Genomic DNA, 25,617 nt, shown 5'->3' on the forward strand with positions numbered 1-25,617 from the left:
ATAGAAACTAACCTTTACACTGACAAAAATTCCGCTGAAGCAAGCAGTTTCTCAAATGTCGGAAAACATAGGAGTGGTTACCAGCGTAGAGTTAAATAGTTTAATATTGTAAAGGCATTTCTGATGCTGCTCTCGCGATAAAATTCACACTCAGCGTAGAGTAATCTCTGTAGATTAAGAAAATAATGTTTTTGAAAAATCTGTGCTTTGGACTCAGATACATTCCACCGCCCTTTAATGAAATATAGATGCATTGGATAGTTTTGAATTATTGTGTTAAGAGACAAACTCACCAATAGTGACTAAGATGTAGAACTCAGATGAGATTAACGCAGGATATGGAAGACGTCTGCATAGTGATAGTGTTTTAAGTAGACACTGAACGATCAAAACACTGGAATTGTTATTCTTTTCTTTCCTTTTATTCACTTACCTCTTAGTACGACGGTATTTATGTCTGTTGCGTTGTCTTGAAGTTGTGATCGAAACATTACTCAGTCAACAACGTGCAAACGAGTTAAAATAGTTTAAGCAAACTAAACACCACCTGGACAGCAAATTCTGAAAATGAGGGACTAATTTAGTTTTTTTTTTTCAATCTTGAAAGATTGCTGACGACGCAGTAACTTTTTGAGTTTTGTTATCTTTATTGCAGAATTAAAATACAAGCTAATTACATATTTTATCTCATTAAGTATTAAGTAATGAATAGGAAATACACAAAATATATGTTTTAGAATACAGATGATTACATTATTGATACATAACGTACAATTTATGTTTGAAACCTTTGCAGAGGAAGGAATTTACAGCTACGAACTGGCTGTGACGACAGTTTAAGTAATTATACGTTGCAATGTTAAGCACCTATTGATTCAGTGAGAAAACCAAGCGAACCTCGTTGCGTCTACTGTGTATACGTGTACGTCGTCACGAACATGCTCCTGACATTTTCATGGTCACTCGAATCCGGTCTTTGCATCAGAGCGAAGACCATACGAGCGTCGAAGCAGCGTATCGTTTCACCGCCAAGGTGTGGAGCTGTAACTGACATAGGCCACGTGACAGTATTCCAACCTAGGAATCTCTTCGTGGCCCGTCAAACCATCCAAGTTCTTCTAGCGACCTATTGCCTGTGAAAGGAGTCTACCAATACATGTCGCTTCACACCTTACTCTCTGAATCGCGTCACTTACGTGCTCTAGAAAAACTGATTGCTACAACTTACTACTAACAAAAATTTGACTAATGTCATATAACTTGATTTCCCTTTCGCATCTCAAAGCCTATAAGAGATGATAGTTGTATCATGAGGCAGTTTCAAACGGCTACGATTATGAACAATACATTTTAGCATCATAAGACCATCTTGAAAAGAAAGATGTTAAAGACCCTATCAACAAACTAGATATGACCAAAAAGTAAAACATTTATATATTCAAGAACAATAAAGAATCAAATATAGCACCATATAAAGATGTAACACGATCTTAAAAATTTCTCTCGATACATTCTATGATTATCTGTAAGTAATAATGGGTTATACTTGTTAACGAACATACATTTCGTTCTACATGCGTGCTTTATCACTTTTCTACTTGGTTACTCCTTGAACGGAAGTAGAGATGACAATCAGAAATCGATTAATCCAGTAACTGATAAACACGTTGCTTCTCTGTACACACGATGAAAAAAATATCTCAATAATTCATATCTCAAGCAGATGCTCATTATAGGCAGCGCAGGACACCTGAATTATATGAAAGATATATATGTATATGATGTTGGTAAAGTTTTCTTGTGTCAGAGTCATACACTCAAATCAACTCAGATGTAAAAGTATCCACCTTCACACCTCAGAGCAGTCTGAGAGCAGTGATACTCCAGCAGCAGGTATGCAGTACACACGGTGAAAAAATATCTCAACAAATCATATCTCAAGCAGATGCTGATTACAGGCAGCGCCGGATACGTGAATTACATGAAAGGTATGGCAAAGTGTCCTCGAGACAAAGTCATTCACTCAAAACAACTCAGAATGAAAAGGATCCATATCACATCTGAGAGCAGTGATACTTCACCAGCAGGTATGCAGTGACAGCTGGGAAGCGTAATTTGGAGTGCATGGGAAAGACGATGTCACCAGTAGCAGGACTGCCTGCTTGTGAAGCAGCGGCGTGCGAACCGCCCTCTGGTCTATTTGACGGCTGCGACGTCCATGCCCCAGAGCTTGTACCAGGGCAGCGTCATGCCGGCGCTGCCCTGTGACGCCCCGCTCATCCTCTTGTGCGGCTGCTGGCTGTGCAGCTGCTGCTGTTGCTGGTGTTGCTGCTGGCCCCTCAGCTGGCGGGGCACGGGCGCCGGCTGCTGGGGCGGGGGCCGGCGGTGGTCCTCCACCACGATGCACGACTCGCCGTCCCCCTCCTCGTCCACCTCGGACGGCGCCATCGAGTCGAGGTCCTCGTCCTCGGTCTGCACGGCCACCGCGGGCCGCTCCTCCGCCTCCGCCTTCTGCTGCCGGCCGGCGGGCTTCTTGTGCTGCTCCTGGTGGCCGTTCTCCCTCTTGGCCTCGGCGTCCAGCGCGGCCGGCACGTCGACCAGGGAGCGGTGCCTCCAGAGCGACATGCCTTCCAGGATGTCGCCCGGCTGCTCGGAGCGCCGGAACTTCCACAGCGACTTGGTGCGCTTCACCGGGTAGCTGGGCTTGCGTGGGGGGGACTCCCTGCCCAGAGTGGTGGACAGGTGGGGGAGGCGCGGCGTGGTGGCCGACGCCCCGGGGGATCCCCCCGCGGAGGTGCCGTTGACCAGGCCGTTGGTGTACTCGCGCCGGCGGGGCTCGGTGGTCGGCTTCCTGCCGCCGCTGCCGCCGCCGCCACCGCCACCGTTTGTGTGGCCGTTGGTGGCCGCTAGCTGGGCGTGGGTGCCGTTGGTAGCTGTAGACCAGCCACGTCCACCACTACCGCGCTGCTTGGCGGGCAGAGTAGAAGACACTGGTGCGTTCACTGCAGTCACCGTCTTTTCACTGCAAACAGTAGGCTTCTTGTTAAAAATATTGCTTTCATAAATTGTAGCAGCAGACTGACAGCCACGTTAAACATAGCCGCAGATGAGGCATACGGCAACAAGAGGAGAGGGATGGGGGATTAGTTATTACTACTGTCCAACAGGGAATCTCCAAATATTATAAAAATGCGCGCGCGCGCGCGCGTGTGTATGTGTGTGTGCGTGTGTGTGTGTGTGTGTGTGTGTGTGTGTGTGTGTGTGTTGTGTATATGTATGTTTGTCATCAGCTAGTAGACTGCTTTTTCGTTCTCAACCAATCTTGATGTACACACCTGTTATTCGCGGGGAATAACCCCTCCAATTGGGATGCGATTGTGGGTAAAAAATATAACACAGGAGAGAGAAACATGGACTGTGGTAAAATCGGAACGAAAGAGAATGGAAGCATTTGAGATGTGGTGGTACAGACGAGTGCTGGAAATTAGGTGAACTGATGAGATAGAGAATGAAGAGGTTCTGCGCAGCGTCGGAACGGGGAGGAATATGTGGAAAACACTGACGAGTAGGGGGGAGGGGGGGGGGGCGGCAAGAAGACAGGACATCTGTTATGACTTCAGGAAATGACTTCCATGATACTTGAGGGAGCTGCAGAGGGCAAAACCTGTAGAGGAGGACAGAGACTGGAATGCATCCAGCAAATAATTGAGGGCTTGGGTTGCAAATGCTACTCTGAGATGGAGAGCACAGGAGAGGAATTCGTAGCGGGCCGCATCAAACGAGTCAGAAGACTGATTACTCGAAAGAAAAGGAGAGAGAGAAGAATAGATCGACAACAGAAAGTAGGGAGGAGGAGATAGGCAGAGGAACGATGAGGAGGAGGAGGAGGAGGAGGCGACAAAAGAGAGAGAGTGGAGGATGTAGAGAAGGAATAGATGACAAAAGAGAGAAGCAGAGAGAGTGGCAGTCGGCCAGATAGTGGAAGGAGGAGATGGCCAGAGAGACGGGGAGGAGAAAGATGGACAGAAAGAGGTGTACCATCATGCATTATGAAAAAAATATCGAACATATTTGTTTCGTAACAAGACAGGCAGTGCCTATCGTTGATATGTTACTGTTGTGCAGATATTTTCAGTGCAATGCTGAATTAATGGTGAGTGTGGAAAATGCTTAGAAAATGTTCCTGGTCACGTGGCCAAATTTTGTCGATGAGATTCGGGTTCACCCCGTACATCACTTTCCAAACTTCACGACTGACTGTGGAATAATAGAGTGGCACGGAAACCAAGAGTCCGCGTTTAGGGCTATCAACGAGGTTGAGCGCCATGTGGAGGACCCGAGTTCGATTCTTGGTATTGCCGGGGATTTCTCCAAGGTTGGAGGAGTGGTACGAGATGCACTCAGCGTCACGATGCCAGTTGAGAAGCTACTTGATCGGACAGTAGCGGCTCCAATTCCCGAAAAGCGAAAATGTCCGGGAAAGCGGTGTGTTGACTCCACAGCTCTCCATATTACATTCAATGCTGCCATCGGTAGAAAATGATACATCGGTAGGTCGATACCTATGGGCCACCAGGGCCTGTAGACGGTATGGAGACTAGAAGTTTCGGTAATGGCAAGGAACACGAGAAAATGTAAAGTTACATTGAACACGGGGTACTGATCTGGTGCCTGCCTGAGGCTATGTCCAGGTGGCTGGGCTCGCAGCATGGCTGTCTGCAGAAACTACTCCAGCCATCCACAGGATGACTGTATCTGCTGCCAACGACGAATCCGACACGGTTCTGGAGACCCTCAGAAAAATTAAAAACCGCAAACCAAAAGAAATCGAGTAAAGTGCGACAGAAAGGGAGATACCCAAAAAAGGAAATAAGTCAAAAATTTACGCACCAAACGTTTGTTGAAACGACGGAAAGGAGCAGCACACACCAAACGTACGCGTGCAGAAAGCCATAGTTCGCAACGATGTTTCAAAGATCGTAGTGGTGAGTGAAATACTTAATTTGCTGCGTTCTTATTTCGATTTTATGCAGTGTAAATTACTGTATACCCAAAGTTGGGAAGTTTCTTGCTATGAAAGTTTTTAAATCAACTACATGATACAATACTTCTATAATTTTTGGTTGAATAGTTTTCAAAAAAACGATTTTTTGAACTGGAAGTCATGCTAAAGCAGTGGTAGTCAGTCTGGTCCTACGTTCACAACAGGGCGTTGCAGCTTTCACGGTGATCGGTAGGCATTTTAAAAATATTTTCATAAAGTTTTTATAAAATTTTGACGTGAAGTATATAATAACTAGTTATCGTTATATTGCTGTAACTGTAATTTATAAATTTTATAAAGTAAAATTACTGTTCTCCGTCTGAAATCATCACTGCTGCGTAACCGGTGGGCATTTAGAAAATGTTATTACTAACTGAGATACAGAAGTGGGCGGTAGGAACGAAAGGTTGACAACCGCTGTGCTAAAGCAATGTGTTAAGCAGTAGGTTACAGTTTGGTAGTTGGGTGGGAGAGGTGGCATTAAAAAACTACGACACACCAGAACTGGATCCACTCCTGTATGTACGTTTACATAACCACACTTCAAACATGACGCTGGGCAAAGGAAGTGGCTTCCCTGTGACAACTTAAAAGCGAATCGTACAATGAATACAGAACGATATTATATCCTAGAGAGACAATAAACTACTTAAAAAATAATATTGGTTTCAGTGATTTTCACGACTCATGCAATGGTTGCAGTTGAGATGTGAAAGAATGTACTCTGAAGCCTGTTATAGCTTGTAGTGTTCATGTGCCTTCTTCATCAAGTTATTGTGTAAAATGTTTTAAAACAGCATTGCTTCCACTTCATTTAAAAGGAAAAAAACGATTCACAAGCTAACTCCGTCCGAAAAGGTCATGAAGGTCCAACGTTACCAACGGGCTGCCGTGCCATCCTCAGTCCAGAGGCGCCACTGGAAGCGGATTGGAGGGGCATGTGGTCAGCACACCGCTCTCCCGGCCGTATGTCACTTTACGAGACCGGAGCCGCTACTTCTCAAACAAGTAGCTCGTCAGTTTTGCTTCCCAAGGGCTGGTGCACTCCACTTGCAAACAGCGATTGGCAGACCGCATGGTCACCCACCGAAGTTCTAGTTCAGTCCGACACCGCTTAACTTCGATTATCTGACGAGAACCGGTATTACCATTGCGGTAAGACCGTTGACGCCTCACAAGCTAAATCAGAGGTATTTATTATAATTTTTTTTCATTTCCGTCTATAATCATAAATTTATTAGGTCCTTAAACTACCGGTTTCGGTTAGCTATGAGTATTTTCAAATGCTGTGCTAATATTATGGTGCGACGACTCGAAGCTGATATGATGCCACTGGTACTCCAGAATATTAGGACAAGTTTTAAAACAGATCTGAAGATGGTCACAGCTGAGCGAAAACGGTAGTCTAAGGATCTAACAATTTTTGAGCATATACGGAAGAAAAAGAAATTTACGGTTTATGGATCTCTGATCCATTCGCGACTATGTCGCAGGTTGTGGGGATACCAGTTAACAGCGCCGTGGGTGAACAGTCGGCAGTCGACCTGTTAATCTATTTCCAGGTGTGGAACACATTAGTAAAGTTGTGTCCAAATTGGAAAGTATTTACTTACTGCTACAGTTATTTATTATTAAGAATAAATAAATAAATACTGGTAATTACTCCAGAATTGTAGATGCTACTGAAAGAACTCTACTGCCTCTGAAGTTTTGTCAGAAAATTAGTCCTCTACATTAGCAGTTAATATATATTTATATTATTTAGTAAAAGAAGACTGAATGTGAGAGCTGTAATTCATTACCTCAGTAAAGGCAGCAAATCGCACCATGACATCTGCAACACGTGCTTCCTGTATCAACCCATGCAGTTAGTAAAACTATTAGCACAAATTAGCTGCCCACATACTACAAAGCGTAAGAGAATATCTCAAGTGTGCTCCTAACCGGCGTTCTGCACAAGACTGAAAAATCAATATGAACAAATAATCGAGTTTTTAATGTCATCACGTCAAACACTGATGGACGATAAGTCACACACATAGCGTCATTATTTGTTACGAAATGAATTCTCCTTTACCCAAGGTCCTGAGAACGAACAAAAGCAACTATATCCATATTTCAATTTCATTAAAGTGATTTTATAGTAAATTAACAAGATAAGGTATTGAATCAGCTTTCTGATTCGGACCAAGGTTTAGTCCACAGCAGCAATGACCGCCAAATTCTGTCAGACAAGATGACTTTAGAGGACAGCGCCCGAGACTTTTTCTTCTATAGATGTACGTCTAGTTCGTTGCGTACATTACTTTAGTTGCTAGCAATGCTGAAGTGTTTGCTCAAATTAATAATCCATTACAAAACTATAGATACTAATAATAAAAGAAAACAGAATAGAACGGTCGTAGTAACGAAGACAGCAAGTGTGAAATGAGGCCCAACACATACGTATCATTCATTATAAATTTACTTGAACACGTCTGCAGTGAAACGTAATTTGTGTACAACAGTTTTTTTGTACATTCTCAGATTATTATAGAAGTCTCTAGCACTTAACATTCAAAAAAATTAGTACAATGAAAGTGCTTTTATACCAAGAAACGATTATTTATGTGTGATCTATCGTCCATTAAAGTGTGTTATTGTGTTCCTAGAATGTGGTGACGTAATCAGTGCTCTCTATCCTCTCTTGTAAGTAAATGTGTGAGACTGTAGTAGTTACGAACACGGGCCCAAAGCAATCGAAACTTTAGTAGTTCTTCTCTTCGAGAAACACTGTTTACAAAAACACATTTATGTATCAGATAAGTTTTGACTCACTTTCCACATTTTGATGTTCTCAGCATCGGTTTAATAAGTCTGTGGCACAAACTAACTAAATCAAACGATTGGAGAAATGTCACTTTGGATTCCTTAGAAATGTAGGAGTAGATGAGGTAAAACTTATCAGCACAATGGCCTTCAGCAGATAAGTTGAAGAAACACAAATACACATTTACACCCCTTGAAGATATTTAAAAAAATGCTTTTCACAATGTTGAGTGGAATACACTAAAGGGATTTCTGAAGTCATTAGTGGTGAAGTGCAGGGTACGGGATGTAATATACAACTCATACAGAAATCAGAGCGAAATTATGAATGGAAGAGTAGCAAAGGGGGCAGAAACAACGCTATAGTATCTCTCATGTTACTTAACCTGTAAACAATTCAAGCAGTAAATAAAGCAGAGATTTGGAAAAAGGAATGAAAGTTCAGGGAGCAGAAATAAAAATTTTAAGGTTCGCTGATGGCATTGTAATTCCATGAAAACAGCAAACGGGAGATCATTTAAAAGGACATGGAAAGTGACTTCAAAACCAGCTTTGAACTTCAATAAAAGTAAAACACGGGAAGTAGAATGTCGTTGAATTATGGCAGGTGATGATGAGGCGATTAGCACAGTGTATGAAACAAAAATTGTACAAGTAGTTTGTTACTTGAGTAGCGAAGTAATTAAATGTTACTTATAATCCGTCTTGATTGCAAAAATGTTTATTCACATGACCGGTTCCGGCTCCTCTAGAACCGTCTTCAGATCTGCAATTTCGGTTACAGGAGTAACCCGTCCACACACAGCAACCTTCACATGGTGCGTCACATTCAATGTGAATAAACATTTTTGCACTCAAGACGGATTATAAGTAACATTGTATATCCAGTGATTGCGGTGACCCTTGAGACATTATGTCTGCTATTGCACAGCAAAGTAATTGGCGACGGCAGAGGCAATAGGTATAGGCTGTAGGCTGGCAGAAGCAGGAAAACATTATCCGAAAAACAGTAATTTTTAACAATAAATATAAATTTAAGTGCCAGAAGCGTACGTTTGTGCCATTCACGAATGGCGCGTGGGAAAATAGATTGCAGTACGACTGGGTATAATATGTCTAAAGTACTATCTATTAGTGTCTGTAGCAGTTCCTGTTAAACATTTCTGTTCATCGAAAATAAGAAAACCAAGGACAATTCACAATCAGTGCGATAGACTCTGATGGGCCAAATATTATGACTACCTGCTTAACAGCTTACTGGTCTACGTTTGCAATTCAGTCCAGCAGCAGTTGTGCGTGGAATGAATTTGACAAATCCTTTGTAGGTTTCCGGGATTAGCACCGCACATCTACGAACGTGGGACGTAATTCCCGGTGGTTTATTGGCGTAAAGCTGGCGTCCCATAGCGTCCAAAATGTGTTCCATAAGACTCAGATGAGGCGACTTTTGTGGCCAAAACATCAACGTGAGTTCGGTATCACGCTCTCCAAACCCCTATAGACCCATTTTGGCCTTGTGACTATGACATTTATATTACTGGAAGCTGTCATCGCCATCTGAGAGGAATGCACGTGGCCTGAAATGGTTCAGGTAGACCGTTGCTATCATGATTTCGGTTATTACTACAAGTCTTATGGAAGCCCTGATGAATGTCCTCCATAGCACAATACTGCCCCCACCAACCCTCCATCCATTGCACGATGCTTGTTTAGAGCAGCCATTACCCTGGATAACAAAGGATCCGAACAAAACCATCTACCTTGTCTAACAAGAAATGTGATCCATGGGACGAGATGGCACGTTTCCATTTATCCACTCTCCAGTCTTAATAATTCTTTCCCAACTGTAATTGACAATGTCGTTGAGTCAACATGCGAACTTCCAAATGTTGTCTGCTGTGGAGAACCGTGTTTAACAACGTGTGCTGAACGGTGTGCTGCGTAACACTTGTGCATGAACACCCGTTGTACTCCGTCGTCAGATCTGTCACCTATCGCCAGCTTTCCTTTTTCTTAGAGCAGGAAAGCCTCTGAACTACATATGGTGTGACGAAGCATGGACATCCAACAACTTGTCACCCACTCATGGTTTCGCGGTCACTCAGCCGCTTTCCTGATCACTAGTAGCACAGAAACAGCATTTCTGAGATGTTCATTCGTAGGTGTTGGCCGTAACTATCTACTCTTTAACAAAATCTGTGGACTTTTCCATTTTCAGTCCATATCGTCGCTAGAATGATTTCCCATTCATCTGTGCTCCATTTGTATGCTTCCTCAAGATTCGACAAAGTAGTATACTACCGGTTTCGGTCACCAATCCACATCTGCAGCAGAAAGAAATACATCTAGTAAACAGATTACACCTTAAAACAATAAAATATGCCATATCGAAAAATTGTGGATACATGAAGAGGCATACGTGTCTGATAACACGTTCGATTATCATAAAACCATGGTCACAGAATATACACAAAATACGCTTAGCATCGTAGCACATATTTAAATTTAGTGTAAACTAGGCCACAATGCCGACGGTGTAATATTGTCAACAGTATTACTGTTTATAACAAATGCAGTACAGTAGCCAAAACATGTGTTTGCACTGTAATATCTTTAGATGTCGCCACTGGAAGTTTAGACATAGCTTCCAGTTATAAAACTGACTATGACTACTATCTAGTTTACACGATATTTTTAATATGTGCGACGGTGCAAGTTGATTCTGTGTATACGTTTTGACGTTGCCTCAATGGCTTTATTAGATTAGGGCATTTTATGAAACAGGCAAGTCTCGTCATGTTTTAAGCGCACATTTCCACATCAAAGAAAGTAATAATTTTACCTTATGGCACATTTTCGTGTTTTAAGATGTAATCTGTCTACTGGTTTCGCATGATTTGTTGCAGATCAGAAGGTGGTCATTGCTGACAGAAACCGGTAGTCTATGGGCCAAATGCTTTGTGATCATTGTTGAAAATAGGAGAAATTATTACGCTGAGGTGACAAACGTTATGGGGTACCTCCTAATGTTGTGTCGGACCCCCTTTTGCGCTGCCAGATACACCAATCCAACGTGACGTATAGTTGGAAATGCCCCACAGAAATATTGAGCCATATTCCTTCTATAGCCGTCCACAATTGCGAAAGTGTTCCCGGTGCAGTATTTTGCACACGAACTGACGTCTGGACTGCGTGGCGAGATCATCCGCTCGAATTGTGCAGAATGTTCTCCAAACCAATCGAGAATAACTGTAGCCCGGCTACATTGAGAGTTGTCTTGGATAAAGATTTCTTAGTGATTTGTAAATATGAAGTGGTCTCCAATTAGCCGAAGGTAACCATTTCCAGACGATGATCGATTCAGTTGGATCAGAGGACCCAGTCCATTCCATGTGAACACAACACACACCATTCTGAGACCACTACAAGTTTGCATAGTGCCTTGTTGACCCATGGCTTCGTAGGGTCTGCGTCACAGTGGGACCCAACCATCAGCTCTTACCAACTGAAACCTGGACTCATCTGACCAGGCCGCGGTCTTCCAGCCGTCTAGGGACCAGCCGATATGGTCACGAACCTCGAAGAGGCGATTTCGTGCTGTTAGCAAAGGCACTTGCGTCGGTCGTCTGCTCTCGTAACCCATTAACGCCAAATTTTGCTGCACTGCCCTAACGGATACATTCGTCGTACGTCCCACATTGATGTCTGCGGTCTTTTCACGCAGTATTTCTTGTCTGTTATCACGGACAGCTGAATTTTCGACAAAAGTGGTGATTTATTTTCCATAAACGTCTTACCTTACCTTTCTTTTTCTTCAGAGGACGTCGTCATGAGTTTGAGTAACACCTACTCTTCTCATGCTGCCATGTTAAAATTTGCTTCTTTTGCCATACACAGCAGACTTTCAAAGGATTTATCTCACTAACATTCTAATGCAGCTGAAGTTGAGACGGAATCCTGAAACAGTGTATCTTTCAACTGGCAGCTGAGGAGAAGAAAGTCAGATAGTTTGTGAAGAAGACCATTCTTGGTATAAAAATAACCACGTAACGTTTTCACTTATGTTGTTGCAAACCTCGCGGCAATTGTCGTTCCACCACCTATCACTGAATTGTAAAAAATTACGTTATTCAAAAATGGTTCAAATGGCTCTGAGCACTATGGGATTCAACTTCTGAGGTCATCAGTCCCCTAGAACTTAGAACTACTTAAACCTAACTAACCTAAGGAGGTCACACACATCCATGCCCGAGAGGCAGGTTCCAGACTGTAGCGCCTAGAACCACACGGCCCCTCCGGCCGCCAAAATTACGTTATTCCATTGAAAAAATTTGTATTTACTTGTATATCGCAATGGATAAGAAAGTGTGCGGGAAAATACTTCCTTTCTGTAAGCTATCATTTGCCAAAATGTCATTTCAATATCTCAAACAATTTATGTTGTGAACATTCATTCCGGCTTTATGGTTTTAGCATGGGAGCGGAACTGATTGTGGTACATGCAATCAGTACATGCAATCCTTTTCTCGAGTATGGAGATCGATGTAGATCCCCTACCAAATTTAAGGAATAATTCGATATGGTAGCTAAACTTCGTACTCAGGAATGTCTGACCTAACACACACCAAATACAAACTCAAAGCAGCCATTGCAAGATATTTGAGTCGGCCGTTGTGGACAAGCGGTTCTAGGCGCTACAGTTTGGAACCGCGCGACCGCTACGGTCGCAGGTTCGAATCCTGCCTCGGGTATGGATGTGTGTGATGTCCTTAGGTTAGTTAGGTTTAAGTAGTTCTAAGTTCTATGGGACTGATGACCTCAGATGTTGAGTCCCATAGTGCTCAAAGCCATTTGATATTCGAATTACGAGCAGTGGATTACTTAATTTTTAATTTTGTACAGACACTTTGACCCTTAATAATAGGCAGTTTATCATAACGCCGGCAAATGAGTCTAAGCGATGCGATAGAATTGATTTTCTTACCACATGATTTTAAAATCTTTTGAGAAAGTTTCCACAGCAGCTGGCGGTTGTTTGACGCTCTTGTTTTGCGTAGCCGGTTAATAAGCGTTCTCCAGTATACGCCACCTTCCATTCTGTGACGTCAGACAGAAACAGCACTTCTGACTGGCCAGCGCAGTTAGTATAGAACCATACAATGAAAATTGCAGTACCATTACAATGGTAATTATGCAAATTTCCCTGTAGGAGTGCAGCCTGTCGTACCGCAGAGTTTGTCTACGGAACCGCGGCGCGAGTCATCAAGCAAAGCCCCTTTTAAGGGGCTTCCTTGTCTCACAAGGGGAAGGCCTCAGACACGGCCAACCGATTCGGCTCAGATTTGGCAGGTCGCTTGTGTACAACCTAAAACGAAGGAATCTAAGATATTTTGGGCCAACACCCCCGCAATTTTGAGAAAATCACCCCTAAAAGTTATGATGAGCAATCGACTCAAAATTGGCGGGATCGATAGATAATTGTAAACAGAGAATTTGTCATCATCAGATATGGGGCCCGAAAACGCATAATTTTCCAGAAATCGAGGTAAGAAACTTTTACAAGTGTCGTTTCTGTACCAACATGGTAAATGCTTTTCGCTGACAGCACCTATAACGCCGGCACGGTAGCTCAGTGTGTTCGGTCAGAGGTTTAGCTGCCCTCTGTAATAAAAAAAAAAAAAAAAAAAAAAAAAAATTGAGTCAACGGCCCAATACTAAACTTGAACGGGTGTCGTGGGACATCCGCACCGAACAAATGCAACGAAAAAAAATAGCGCAACGCCCAAGGTAACTGGCTGGGAATCGGAGAACCCAGGTTCGAATCTCGAAGAAGTGTAGCGAATGTTCTTCTTTTCGTTCGTATTTTTCCATATCTCAATTGATAGGTAAATTAATAAGGTAAGTAAATCAATAAGGAATGATAATAATAAGGTAGGCAAACTAATTCCCCAAACGCCGTGAGTTAGTAAAGTACTAAACTTTTAATCCTAGTCACATGAAAACAACTCCGAGTAAGAGTGCTGTGAATTCCTCACAAGAGCTCACAGACAGTCAACCGCGCGAAGCTTGTTTACTGCGAGGCACGGGAAAGAATGCACGCGGGGAGAGTTCTGTTGTTCCGGTTGCCTCTTCGTCATATCATAGTTGTGAACTTGGAAGAGTGAAGGTGACCAGCACGAGCGTTGCAGATGTCAATTGTAAAGAGTTGTTTTCCGTCATTAGGCTGCCGCGAACCTCGCGGATACATGTAGTGATTTTTTCATCGTTAATGCGCCGAAATAACGTATGACGAGTACTGCATGTAGTTTGTAGTAATTAGCTCATCTGTTTCTGCCGTAGTAACTAGTTATTGTTTGTTATGTTATATCTTTCAGGTGCATAATCTGAATAATGGAGGATGTACACCCTTCGACTAGCGCTGTAATGTATATTTGGGAGCTTTCCACAGTATTACCAACGCTGTGTTTTGGTTTGTAAAAGTGTTGAAAGACAGATGCATTATCAATGCACTACTGGAAACGAGGAGTTCTGTTTCTCGGCGTTCCAGTTTGATATGAGCGGCTATCGTCGAGCGATTTTTGGAGATGACGAATGAAATGACTTTTGTTGATACTGAAGTACTATACCATGAAGGTTTCTTGGAAATTCGGACCCGGGTTTACCGATTCCCAGCGAGTTACGTCAGTCGTTGCGCTACCGGCGCTGTCGTCAAAAAACGTTTAACATGTGGATAAAGAAGCGGCAGTTGTAAAAGTTTCTTTCCTCGATTTCTGGAAAAGTTTGCATTTGCGGACGCCATACCCGATTATGAAAAATGCTCTATTTACAATTATCTACCGATCCCTCCAATTTTGAGTCGATTGTTCGTCATAACCTTTAGGGGTTATTTTCTCAAAATTGCGGGGCTGTTGACCCAACATATCTTGGAGTCCTTCGTTTTAGGTTGTACTCAAGCGACCTGCCAAATCTGAGCCGAATCGGTTGGCCGTGTCTCAGGCCTTCCCCTTGTCAGTAGACTGCTCGAGACAAGTGAGTCTACTGCAGCGCCCCTGGCGTTTTATTTCTGTACTGAGTTTCGTCTGTTTGGAGTGGTCATTTTCGTTTGCACATCTGCGTATAGTTGACGGTTTTGTGAGAGCTGTCTGCTCGCAGTTGGCATCTGAACGGTGAAAGTGAGGTCATGAGGGACTACACTTTTTACAAAAAGGTCTATATATTGTACAAAATGTACGAAGAAGCAATGATAATAGAGTTTATTAATGTCCTAAGCAGAATTAGTAGGGGAGATTCTTCTCAAAGGTCATCTGATAATTCCCCTACAGTCCTGGTAATTGAAAGAATACGAAAACTGTAATCACAAATTTAAGAACATCAGCATTTATTCATTCGTGGAAATATGTGTTTGAAAACTCATCACACAATGTCTAGAAGGCAATAAATAGATCCTCTTTGCTTTGTCCTTTGTATTTCGTTTTCTTGTTAAGTGCGAAATAACATCGAAAATTTTTTCTCGGCGAATAATTCCGACTTTTCGCTGTTAAAATAGTGTTTATTGAAACACGTTTATCAATTTAGGTTCTTATTTATGAATAGTGCAGACTTTTTCTCTGTAAAACGGGAATTCCCATTTGCTTCCACATATTTTGTTTCTCTTGTAGGAGAACACTAATAGAAAAGAATACCAGGATCTTGTAACTTTTCAGTGTGTCACGAAAACAAATCGGACGACACAATGAAGATTAAGAAGACACGGAAACACAAAATCCATTTTTGTAACAGGAGTGAGCTCGGCCAGAATAGGATTTCATCACATGCCTCCACAGACCTCTCCTTTTTGCATGTACACAGCGTGGAGCATACTCGGAAATTTACAACTTCACATTCATCACGATCTATAGATCGTTGACGCAGTAGACATACTCTCATTGTCCCCGGTTGCTGATTTACACGCGACACGAAAGGTGCTCGAACTTCGAGTAGTCAATTTTGAGCAAAACGTCACTCGCGTAAAATGGGATTAAGCCAACAGTGAATCTTACTCCACGTGAGATGCGCCTTACACCGTCACATGCCCGAAACGCCACCAGCAGCTACTCATTGTCGTGGCGGGCAGGAGTCAGAAGGTTCTGGCTGATAAATTTGCTGTGATCACCAACATGAACTACGACTATCGCACAGGAAGCATAGAAAGTCTGTCCCTAGACCCAGTGTGTCGGTTTTGTGCAGTTAGTCTTACTTCTGTGTTGGAGGTGCCGAAGTTTAAACTAGTACGGTTAGTACGACGTGCCTTTGAAAAGCAGATTATGCCTAGCACTGTCATAAAAAAAACTCAGGTATTTCATATTTCAAAGTCAGATTGGGAATGAATTTTTTTCAGGTTCGGAAATGAGTACGAAAAGTGGCATGTGCACTGGATTTGTCATACTCAGAAGTTACGAGGCAAAAGTAGCTTTGTCAATAATCGGTCTCCAGTTACCAAAGTTATAGACGTGGCCACTTGTATCTGTGTCAAAATCAAGGCGAAGGGGAAGTGGACTCTAGATACTCACCTACTGGCTGAAAGAAAGCATTTATATTGTTTTCATAGACATAGGTGTTTAATTAAAATTGCAATGATTTTCAAGCTAACGGGAGAACAAGAGTCACCGGTTCGATGTTTTTTGGCAGTAATAACTTACGTCATTTATACATTCTTTGGTACATCTTACGTAATTGATAATGATTTGTTATTCCTTTCACGTTGACAACCATTATAGCTAAAGGTTAATAACACATAACTATGAGGCTTTCATTAAAATGGAAGCTTTGTAACGGCCATTGAAAACTTTAATTTATTTCTTTTAATTAATTAGTAGCTTCCTGTAGCACTGTTATATTTCTCCGCTGAAGCTGCTGTATCTTGCGTAATCTTCTGTGCACTAACTATTATGATTGGTAGAGCTGACGAGCCATCCTGATTCATATTTAAACTGTATTTCATAGCAGAGTATGGTTGCCATGTTGATATGATCACATGAATCCGTTCCGTTTGTTTGGGATACAATTCGAGTTTACTTGCGTTCAATTCGTGTTTATTATCGTTGGAAGCTGTGTTGAGAACAGATTTCCTACTGTCTAGCGTAATTTAGAAGTTGCAGTTAGGATGAAATTGTGGAGAAATCTTTCTTTAACAGTCGTTAGTTTAAACTGGAGTGTAACTTGCTTTCATGACATCCTTTTAGTTGTTACTTAGACATGGTAATTGTTTTTGTAACGACCGAAGATTAGTGAACATAGTGGTCACTTATCATACTTTCTGTGAAGAGCGCAATTACTTGCGCCAAGTTTCCTCTTATATGTTGTACATCTAATTAATATATTACTATCACTTTAAAAATATCTTTCTCTGTATACACTTGGTGTCATTTCCATCTCCAGTTTTCACTACTTCCAAGAGCACTCACTACATTTCTCACATACTTGAAAACACTTTCGGCAGCTAATGCATTTGTATTTCGAGTTTTTGTCTTTAACAGGTAAGTTCTACGACAGCCCTCTTTGGTCTTGTGTGTGAAGAAACACTGCACATATCTTGCTAGCCATCGACATTAATATTTTTTTATCTACATACCTACTGCCCATGAAAAAATTGAAAAATAACTACATTTTTGGCACCTATCATGTTTTTCTAGATGTGTCCCATGGTTATACGGCAAATGCTGGAACTGCAATTATTCCAACCTGAGAAACCCTCTGTTCACATCTAGCTCCCTGTGTTTTGGTTGACGAGAAGCGAATTATGCAGTGGACCAGTTCTCAAATAGTCTACTCTTCTGCCACAGTAATAAAATAAAAATAAACGAACAAATACACAAGCAATGTAAGATAAAAAATGTTCACTGCTGACGTAAAACGTGGCTGACGTACACTCTCTCCGCTTCAATCTATGACTGTCCTCAGTAGTCACGCTTGCCTGTACTCTGTCATTAAACTACTCTCGCAGCTCACGATACGCCGTTCACAAATCCGCGCCATCCACAATACAATAAGACAAGCGGAACAAGTTGAATGATCCTAACGCCCGTTACTGATGGCTGTAGGTAATATGTACATTAACTTACTCTGTTCGCGGATTATTCTGTGGCGAAAACTAACGCACGGTTCATTAGTGGCCGTGAGTAGACAGTTTCACTCGCTAACAGGCGACGAGAGCAGTAACGGATGTTTCTTATCGCGTCACGTGAAAGCGTGAGGCCTATATTTTTGCTTCCTTTGATCGCCTGTAACGCTAATAACATGTATTTAACGAGGAGCACTCCAGGGAGTAGATGAAGACTGTAGAAAGTTCTGACGTGCCGCACGTTTTAGATCCTGACAGTGAAGTAGGAAAACTCTCTCTCCGTTGACTACACACACATGCTAAACGCAATCTTCCACATGCATACAGACTGGCTTGCAAGACATAATTTAGTTAGTTTCTTACCTTCCAAAACTGCTCTTCTAGAAATGTTCTTTGAGAATTAGAAAGCAAAGGAGGTGCAGCGGATTGTGAGCCATTCGAGGTTACATACCCATCCATGAGTCACAGCACTATATAAAAAGTATCCGCTTATGAGCTCCACTGAAAAGAACCGCAAAGCTGTTAGGACAGTATAATGTCAGAGTGTATTTTTAGTTAATGGTTATACGGAACGTCGTGTAATTCATAACTGTACCGACTTGTATGAGATACCCATTAATGTCAGAGAACACACCTACTAAACAACCAGCAGTGTCATATGGTCCACAGTGATTTCTCGCACTCTCAGTAACTACTGGAATTCAGACGACGAAAATATAAGAACGACCTTACCATGGACTTTGTATTTCTGTTACCACAAAAATACACAGACTCTATGGTTTCCATTTCTTTTCTATACATCACAATAATTTGTTATACAGGGTGTTAGGGGTATGAGTGGAGATATGACCATTGCTACATTAATATGTACCCGCGACACATAATTTACTCCTTGATGTTCTCTGCACGGTTGTAACTGCTCCACTAAGGAGACTACGCCTGTCGTAATAGACAAGCCTTCACACTTCAACAGCTGACTCCCCGCACAGGGGAAAATAAGCGTTAATGGGTTGCTCTTGTTACATTTACTAAGTCGTATCTACCAATCTAAAAACAGACTACTCTTAATGGCTATTATTATTAGTCTGCAATTGAAGTAAGTACTGCTGTAATGTTGGTGAGTAGACCGTCCGCTGTCACCATTAAAAATATCTGCAGTTACATCTTCAACATTCTACGTAATTCGCTGCAGGATCGGAGTGCAGTTGCCCTTGGTCCATCATAGACTGAATTTCGTATGGCTCTACAAGATTATATCTAGTGAATGTCACAATGTTATCTTAAAACAAGTTGTGGTCGATGTCTTCTTCCACTGTTGTTCAGTGGGGATAGTGCTCTATCTTCCGCGAAACTGAAGTGGAGGTTGCATCAAATTATGATATCATTTCCTTTGGTATTTCACCTATCCCTCGTGTTGTTAATATCAAAGCTGTTTGTGGACCACAACAGTAATTAAGCAGCTTACTTTCGCGCTTATGTATAGTATTTTACTAAGAAGAAAATAAAAAGGCGATAAAGATTTTACGCTCAGTCAAAGACAAAGTCACTAAAGACAAAAAAACTGCTTATCAAGAGATCCACCATAGCATTTACCTTAAGAAACCTTGGAAAACCACGGAAATCCAAATATATTTGCTGTCGAAGTAGATATGAAGCAACGTCCTCTAGAGTGTGATCCCACTGTCTTATCACTGCGGCATCACAGTCGGCTCCTCGAAAACAAATCTGCACTTGACATCAAAGTGGGTGCAGTAACTTGCATTCAAAATGCCAAGAAATTCATTGTAGGTACCTTTCGTACGTTGATTATCCATTGTTCACGTGGAAGATGTCGACGTTTCGATGGGCTTTTCAATCTACTAAAAAGTGGAATAAATGAAATCGTAGACTTTATTGCTCGGGAGACACAATCTTGGGTGTGTTCGGCAGCCAGTTGCAAGAGTTTTTATTTGACGCCGCTTTGGCGAGTCGACCGTCTAATGAAGATGAGGCGACACACACATACACACACACACACACACACACACACGCACACACACAATTACTTTCGCAGAACGACCAACTGGGAATCAAAACTAGGAACTTGTGGTGTAGATGTAACAATGCTAACATTTTTTCTTGTCCTTTCTTGCTATTTCTTTCTTCGTAGTTTTCTTTCATATGTGGACGTTGCACAACATCTCTCGAGTTCCATCGATGACAACATCGCTCAGTTTTTATTATTATTACTATCATTACTATTATTATTATTATGGTTAAAGGTGGTCACCAGTCCACTGATTGAACACGCTGACATCGAGTGGCTCATAGTGCAATGAATGATATGGTCCTAACCCTCGAAGAGAATCAGAGACTACGGGTGTAGCGGTCACATCTTACACAAAATACTCTTATAATTACTATCGAGCACAGTTATTAATTGGTTCAAATGGCTCTGAGCACTATGGGACTTAACACCTGTGGTCATCAGTCCCCTAGAACTTAGAACTACTTAAACCTAACAAACCTAAGGACATCAGACACATCCATACCCGAGGCAGGATTCGAACCTGCGACCGTAGAAGTCGCGCGGTTCCCGACTGAGCGCCTAGAACCGCTAGACTACCGCGGCCGGCAGTTATTAATTCAAAGATAGTTATTGTGGTGGCTGATAATGTGACAGACAAACCGTGGTACAGTCTTCCATATACATACGCGCCAGTTATTTAAATGACTCTATAGCATCTGCTGCTGTGATTTTTTTTTTGCTTATTTTTCGTAACATCGTAGTACGAAGATACAGTTATTGACTGAAGGATCGTCAAAAACGAACGATGGAAATTATTGGCATATTTACGTCTTGCGAATATTGTTTACTGTGTGAACCTGACCTCCACCGACATAATTTCTCAGATTGTTCTTGGAAATGTTATATTTTGATGTATGGGACTCGCAATTATTACAGAGTACTAGGAGGAGCTGTCAAATGTAAACCTAACACCCGCCACAACGGGACCATGGCATGGTTCCATTGAAAAGTAATCACCACGCGCACTAACGCATATATCCCACTGGGGGCGAGACGATCAATTCCTGCTTCGTGGAACGCGGTCTGCCGCTAACGGATCCACAACCGCGGGCACTCCTGCACTTCCTCATCCGGCTGAAACCAACGTCCATGTACAGGGTGACAGTTATTGAAATGTATGATTTAAAATCGTCGAAACGTCTCAGCGGTTTGCGTCAGGTCGTCCAAACTGCACGGTTCGCCCTGGGGCATAATGGGAATTAGTGTGCGCATGTATGGTTTGGTTTAGCGAGGATGCCCACTTTCATTTAGATGGGTTCGTCAATAAGCAAAATTGGTGCATTTGGGGAGTGGGAATCCGCATTTCGCGATCGGGAAGTCTCTTTACCCTGCACTTGTGACTATGTGGTGTGAAATGTCCGGTCACGGAATAATCGGTGCGATATTCCTTCATGCCACGGTGACTGCGAAGCAATGACTGAAGGTCTTCATTCCCGTTACTCAAAGAGACCCTGATTTCGACAAGACGAGGTTCATACAAGACCGAGCTCGACGCCATCAAAGCCTAGGAGTGTCTGATATCATAGAAGAACACTTGTGGACCGCACTCTGGCTCTGGGGCATCCTGAGGCCAAAGGCATGGCCGTCTTTTGAAGAGATGCGATTCCTTTTTGTGAGGCTGTATTAAAGGCAAGGTGTACATCAACAACCCAGAAACCAATGCTGAGTTGACATCAGCCATTCAGGAGGTCATCGGTGCTGTCGATTTTCCGTCATTTCAGCGGATCATGCAGCATTTCGCCTGCGCCACATAATCGCCAATGATGCCACGCATATCGGACATGCCATAAGCTATATCGGAATATCTGTAGTGACGTTTACATGTTGACTAAAATATGTCCACGCAGTAGTTGGTAACCAATTTACGTTATTTTTTCTTATACGAGCTATGTCCACAAAGTAAGTTCCGTTTGCTTATATAAAACAAACGTGTACAGATACAGAAAATATATTTATTGTACAAAAATGTACAACTTTTAAACAACTTTTTTGTAGGTACTTGTCACAGCGTGGCACAAGTTTTTGTATGCCTTCTTCATAGAAGGTTGGCTCCTACGTATTGAACCATGTGGTAACGTTTTTTTCTTCAGCTCGTCATCATCATTGAAGTGTTGACCACCAAGGACAGATCTTAGGTGTTAGAAGAGATGAAAGTCACTTGGAGCGAGGTCCACGTTGCATGGAGGATGATCAAACGCGTCCCAGTGAAATACCTAAGAGTGTTTGGTTACAATCGCCGTGTGAGGGCGGGCATTATCGTGGATGAAAACACCTTTTGACAGTAATCCTCGGCGCTTCTTCCGTATTGCGCGGCACAATTTTCTTAATGATCTCGCAGTAACCATGTGCATGGATTGTTTGGCCTCGTCGTAAGACAATCAGCAAAATGCCTTTTTTGTGACAAAAAACGGTGCACATGACTTTTCGAAGTGTCATAATTTGCTTAGGCATAACCGTCGTTCGGGATGAAGTGTGCCTCCATTCCATTGATTGCCGTTATGTTTCAGGGGTGTCGTACGACACCCTCGTTACACCCCCATGACTATCCGAGAAAGACAACCGTCGCGTTCTTCATTATAGCGTGTCAGAAACCGAAGTGCACTGCCCATCCGTTGTTTTTTGCGTTGTTCAGAACAATTTTGGGTACCCAACGTGAGCAAAGTTTCCGAAATTTCAGTTATTCAGTAACAATTTCATGAATTACTGATCGTGAGATTTGCGGAACCTCCACAGCAAGAGCACTAAGTGCAAAATTATGGTTGTGCTTAATCTTCTCTTCAATTGTGTGAACCAGTTCACCACTAATCACAGACAGACGTCCACTTCGTTTTTCATCGTGCACTCGATCACGTCCTTCATTGAACAGTCTGACCCATCTTCTAACCATTGAATCAGTCATAGCATTTTGTCTGTAAACCTCGCAGATTTGCCTGTGATTTCCCTTTGGTTTAACTTTCTTTGCATTTAGAAAACGAATCACAGATCTGATTTCACACGCGGCGGTATTTTCAATTACGGCTAACATTATAAAGGAGCACTACAAAGCACACGACGGAAGCAGCGATCTGAAAATGGCGGACATGCCCTCTCCTCGAGTCTGAGTAACTGGCGCGCATGTTCAGAACTGCGATTGTAGCGCTGCCGTGGATAGAAATAGACCGGAACTTACTTTGTGAACGACCGTCATATTTCAATAACCGTCACCGTGTATGTCTTTCTACAGGTGGCGAGAGGTGTGATAATCACACGTTGAAATATACGTACTCTACGGAGGACGTTACAGTGTTTGCCAACGAAATCGTTGAAGTGCAGCCTTCGTCCAACCGGGAGTGTGGGGGCAGGCGTTATCATGCAACAGAACTCTTCCAACCCACACCATTGTTGCCCGTTCTGAATTTATGGCCCGTCGCATTTTCTACAAAGTGTCTTCCATGCTCGAGGAACTCAACAAGCAAGGGGCCCCTGCCAACGGAACTTTAGTGAACCACTTTGGATTTCTTTGTTGGAGGAGCTTTAGGATGTTTACACTGTTGGCTTTTCCGTTTTGCCTCTGGCTGTCGGAATGCTATCGAGTGGAATCATCCTGTTTCAAAATGGTACAGAGCAGTAACCTGTCGTCTTTTTCATTCTAACTTTATAAGAGCAGTTTCGTATTTCGGCAAGTAACTAGTCATTATCAGTGCAGTATATCGGACTTGTTATACAAGGCCTAGTACGTCAACACCTGTTGTTCTGGGCAGGCCGCTGTGGCCGAGCGGTTCTAGGCGCTTCAGCCCGGAACCGCACCGCTGTTTCGGTCGCAGGTTCGAATCCTGCCTCGGGCATAGATGTGTGTGATGTCCTTAGGTGAATTAGGGTTAAGTAGTTCTAAGCTCTAGGGGACTGTTGACCTTAGATGTTAAGTCCCATAGTGCTCAGAGCTATTTGAACCATTTGTTGGTCTGGCTCTTGTCGAAGCTCTTTAATGAACTGTGACAGGGGACATAACAACAGGTGCAGACGTACTAGGGCATAAATAGCAACTCCGAAATACTGCATTAATAATGACTACTTACTAGCCCAAATCTGGAGCTGCTCTAATACAGCTACAACGGTAACGGCGATCGATTGAAGCTCTTCAGCATGTTGAAAGTTATATCACAGTCGTGGAACACATTCCACTTTCCTAATCGGAAGTATTTTGAGGACTCGTCCTGTATCGCAATAGTAGCAGCACCCACACTGCGAATCGGACGTAGGCTGTGATTCAGCCATTTGGCTGGAAAAGACTGCAATACACTCCGTATAGCCCGGGCCTTTCACCGTACAATTTTCATATCTCTGGAGACGCAAAGAAATACGTGCTTGGGCGTCGGTTACAGTCCGACGAGGAAATCCAGCAGTGAGGCCGACCGCTGTCTACGAACAGTAACTGATCGCCTCACCTTCTAGTGGGATACATGTCTTAACTTGTTCGTGATTAGTTTTGAATGGAACCAGTTCATGGTCGCGTTGTGGCTGGTGTTCGTTAATCAAGATTTATTCCCTTTTTTAATCGCAGTTACATATGTTTCTGTGAAAGTAGCGTCATAAAAGTGACGAAGCCAGTAATATACAATCAGTAAAATGTACAGTGAATCTATTACATTCAGTGAAAACATGCACGAGATGCATATCGGCCACCTTTTCATCAAGAAATCTAGCCACAATCCTGTGTAGCACTACCACGTTATACCTAACACTGTTGGAAAAACAAACGCGAGACACAATCTAGCAGTACGGAATGCAGGCTTGTGGACGAAGAGTGAAGTGGGCATTACTGTTGTTCAGAGAAAGTTTCATTTATTATTTATAAACAAGCCACATTCTGCATCCCATCAATATTTCCAATTATGTGCACATAGTTTCAGATACAAATATACACGGACATAATAATCTAACGAAGGGCTATTGCTCTGTAAAACGCCACCGGACACCTCGATTATCTTTTACCAAGATATCCAGATAATTGCCTGAACAACATCTGCAGTTTATTGGGTAAATTTTGGTCTCACCCTATTGAGTGCGTGCTCTTACCGCTGTACATCCCAGAGCAAACATAGTGTGTATATTTATATTACGGTTTGGGTGAGGTTTGCAACAAAAGGAGTTCGCAGAAGGAATAACGACAGGTATTGTCTCTTTTTTCCATAAACATCGCAGTATATCAAATGGTTCAAATGGATCTGAGCACTACGGGACTTAACATCTATGGTCATCAGTCCCCTAGAACTACTTAAACCTAACTAACCTAAGGACATCACACAACACCCAGCCATCACGAGGCAGAGGAAATCCCTGACCCGCCGGGAATCGAACACGGGAACCCGGGCTTGGGAAGCGAGAACGCTACCGCACGACCACGAGATGCGGGCTCGCAGTACATCATCTGTCTTAATAAAGGTAACAGATGACCTGAAGCTTGCCATGTACGCACAATAGGCGAGTGTAATGTCTCTCTTACACACTCAACAAAGCCTTTGACACTGATGGCTTCGATGTTTTACTTCCCAGCTTAGCAGCCTAAATTTCTCACCAAGTACAGGGCAATGGTTTCGCTCATACCTTAAATACCGCCAG

The 25,617-nt window shown here is 42.6% G+C and overlaps 1 protein-coding gene across 2 annotated transcripts in view; it reads right to left on the bottom strand.

Annotated features, from left to right (window-relative positions):
* Nucleotides 1-627: 627 nt before the first annotated feature.
* LOC126335554 (brain-specific angiogenesis inhibitor 1-associated protein 2-like) overlaps nucleotides 628-25,617 on the bottom strand; it is a 521,250-nt gene continuing 496,260 nt past the window's right edge. For both annotated transcript variants that reach the window (XM_049998957.1, XM_049998956.1), the window contains exon 13: nucleotides 628-3,022. In XM_049998957.1, the coding sequence (XP_049854914.1) occupies nucleotides 2,197-3,022 (826 nt within the window). In that variant the 3' untranslated portion in view covers nucleotides 628-2,196. The remainder of the gene's footprint in view (nucleotides 3,023-25,617) is intronic.

Source organism: Schistocerca gregaria, chromosome 2 (assembly GCF_023897955.1).
Source record: "Schistocerca gregaria isolate iqSchGreg1 chromosome 2, iqSchGreg1.2, whole genome shotgun sequence".
NCBI classification, from domain to species: Eukaryota; Metazoa; Arthropoda; class Insecta; order Orthoptera; family Acrididae; genus Schistocerca; species Schistocerca gregaria.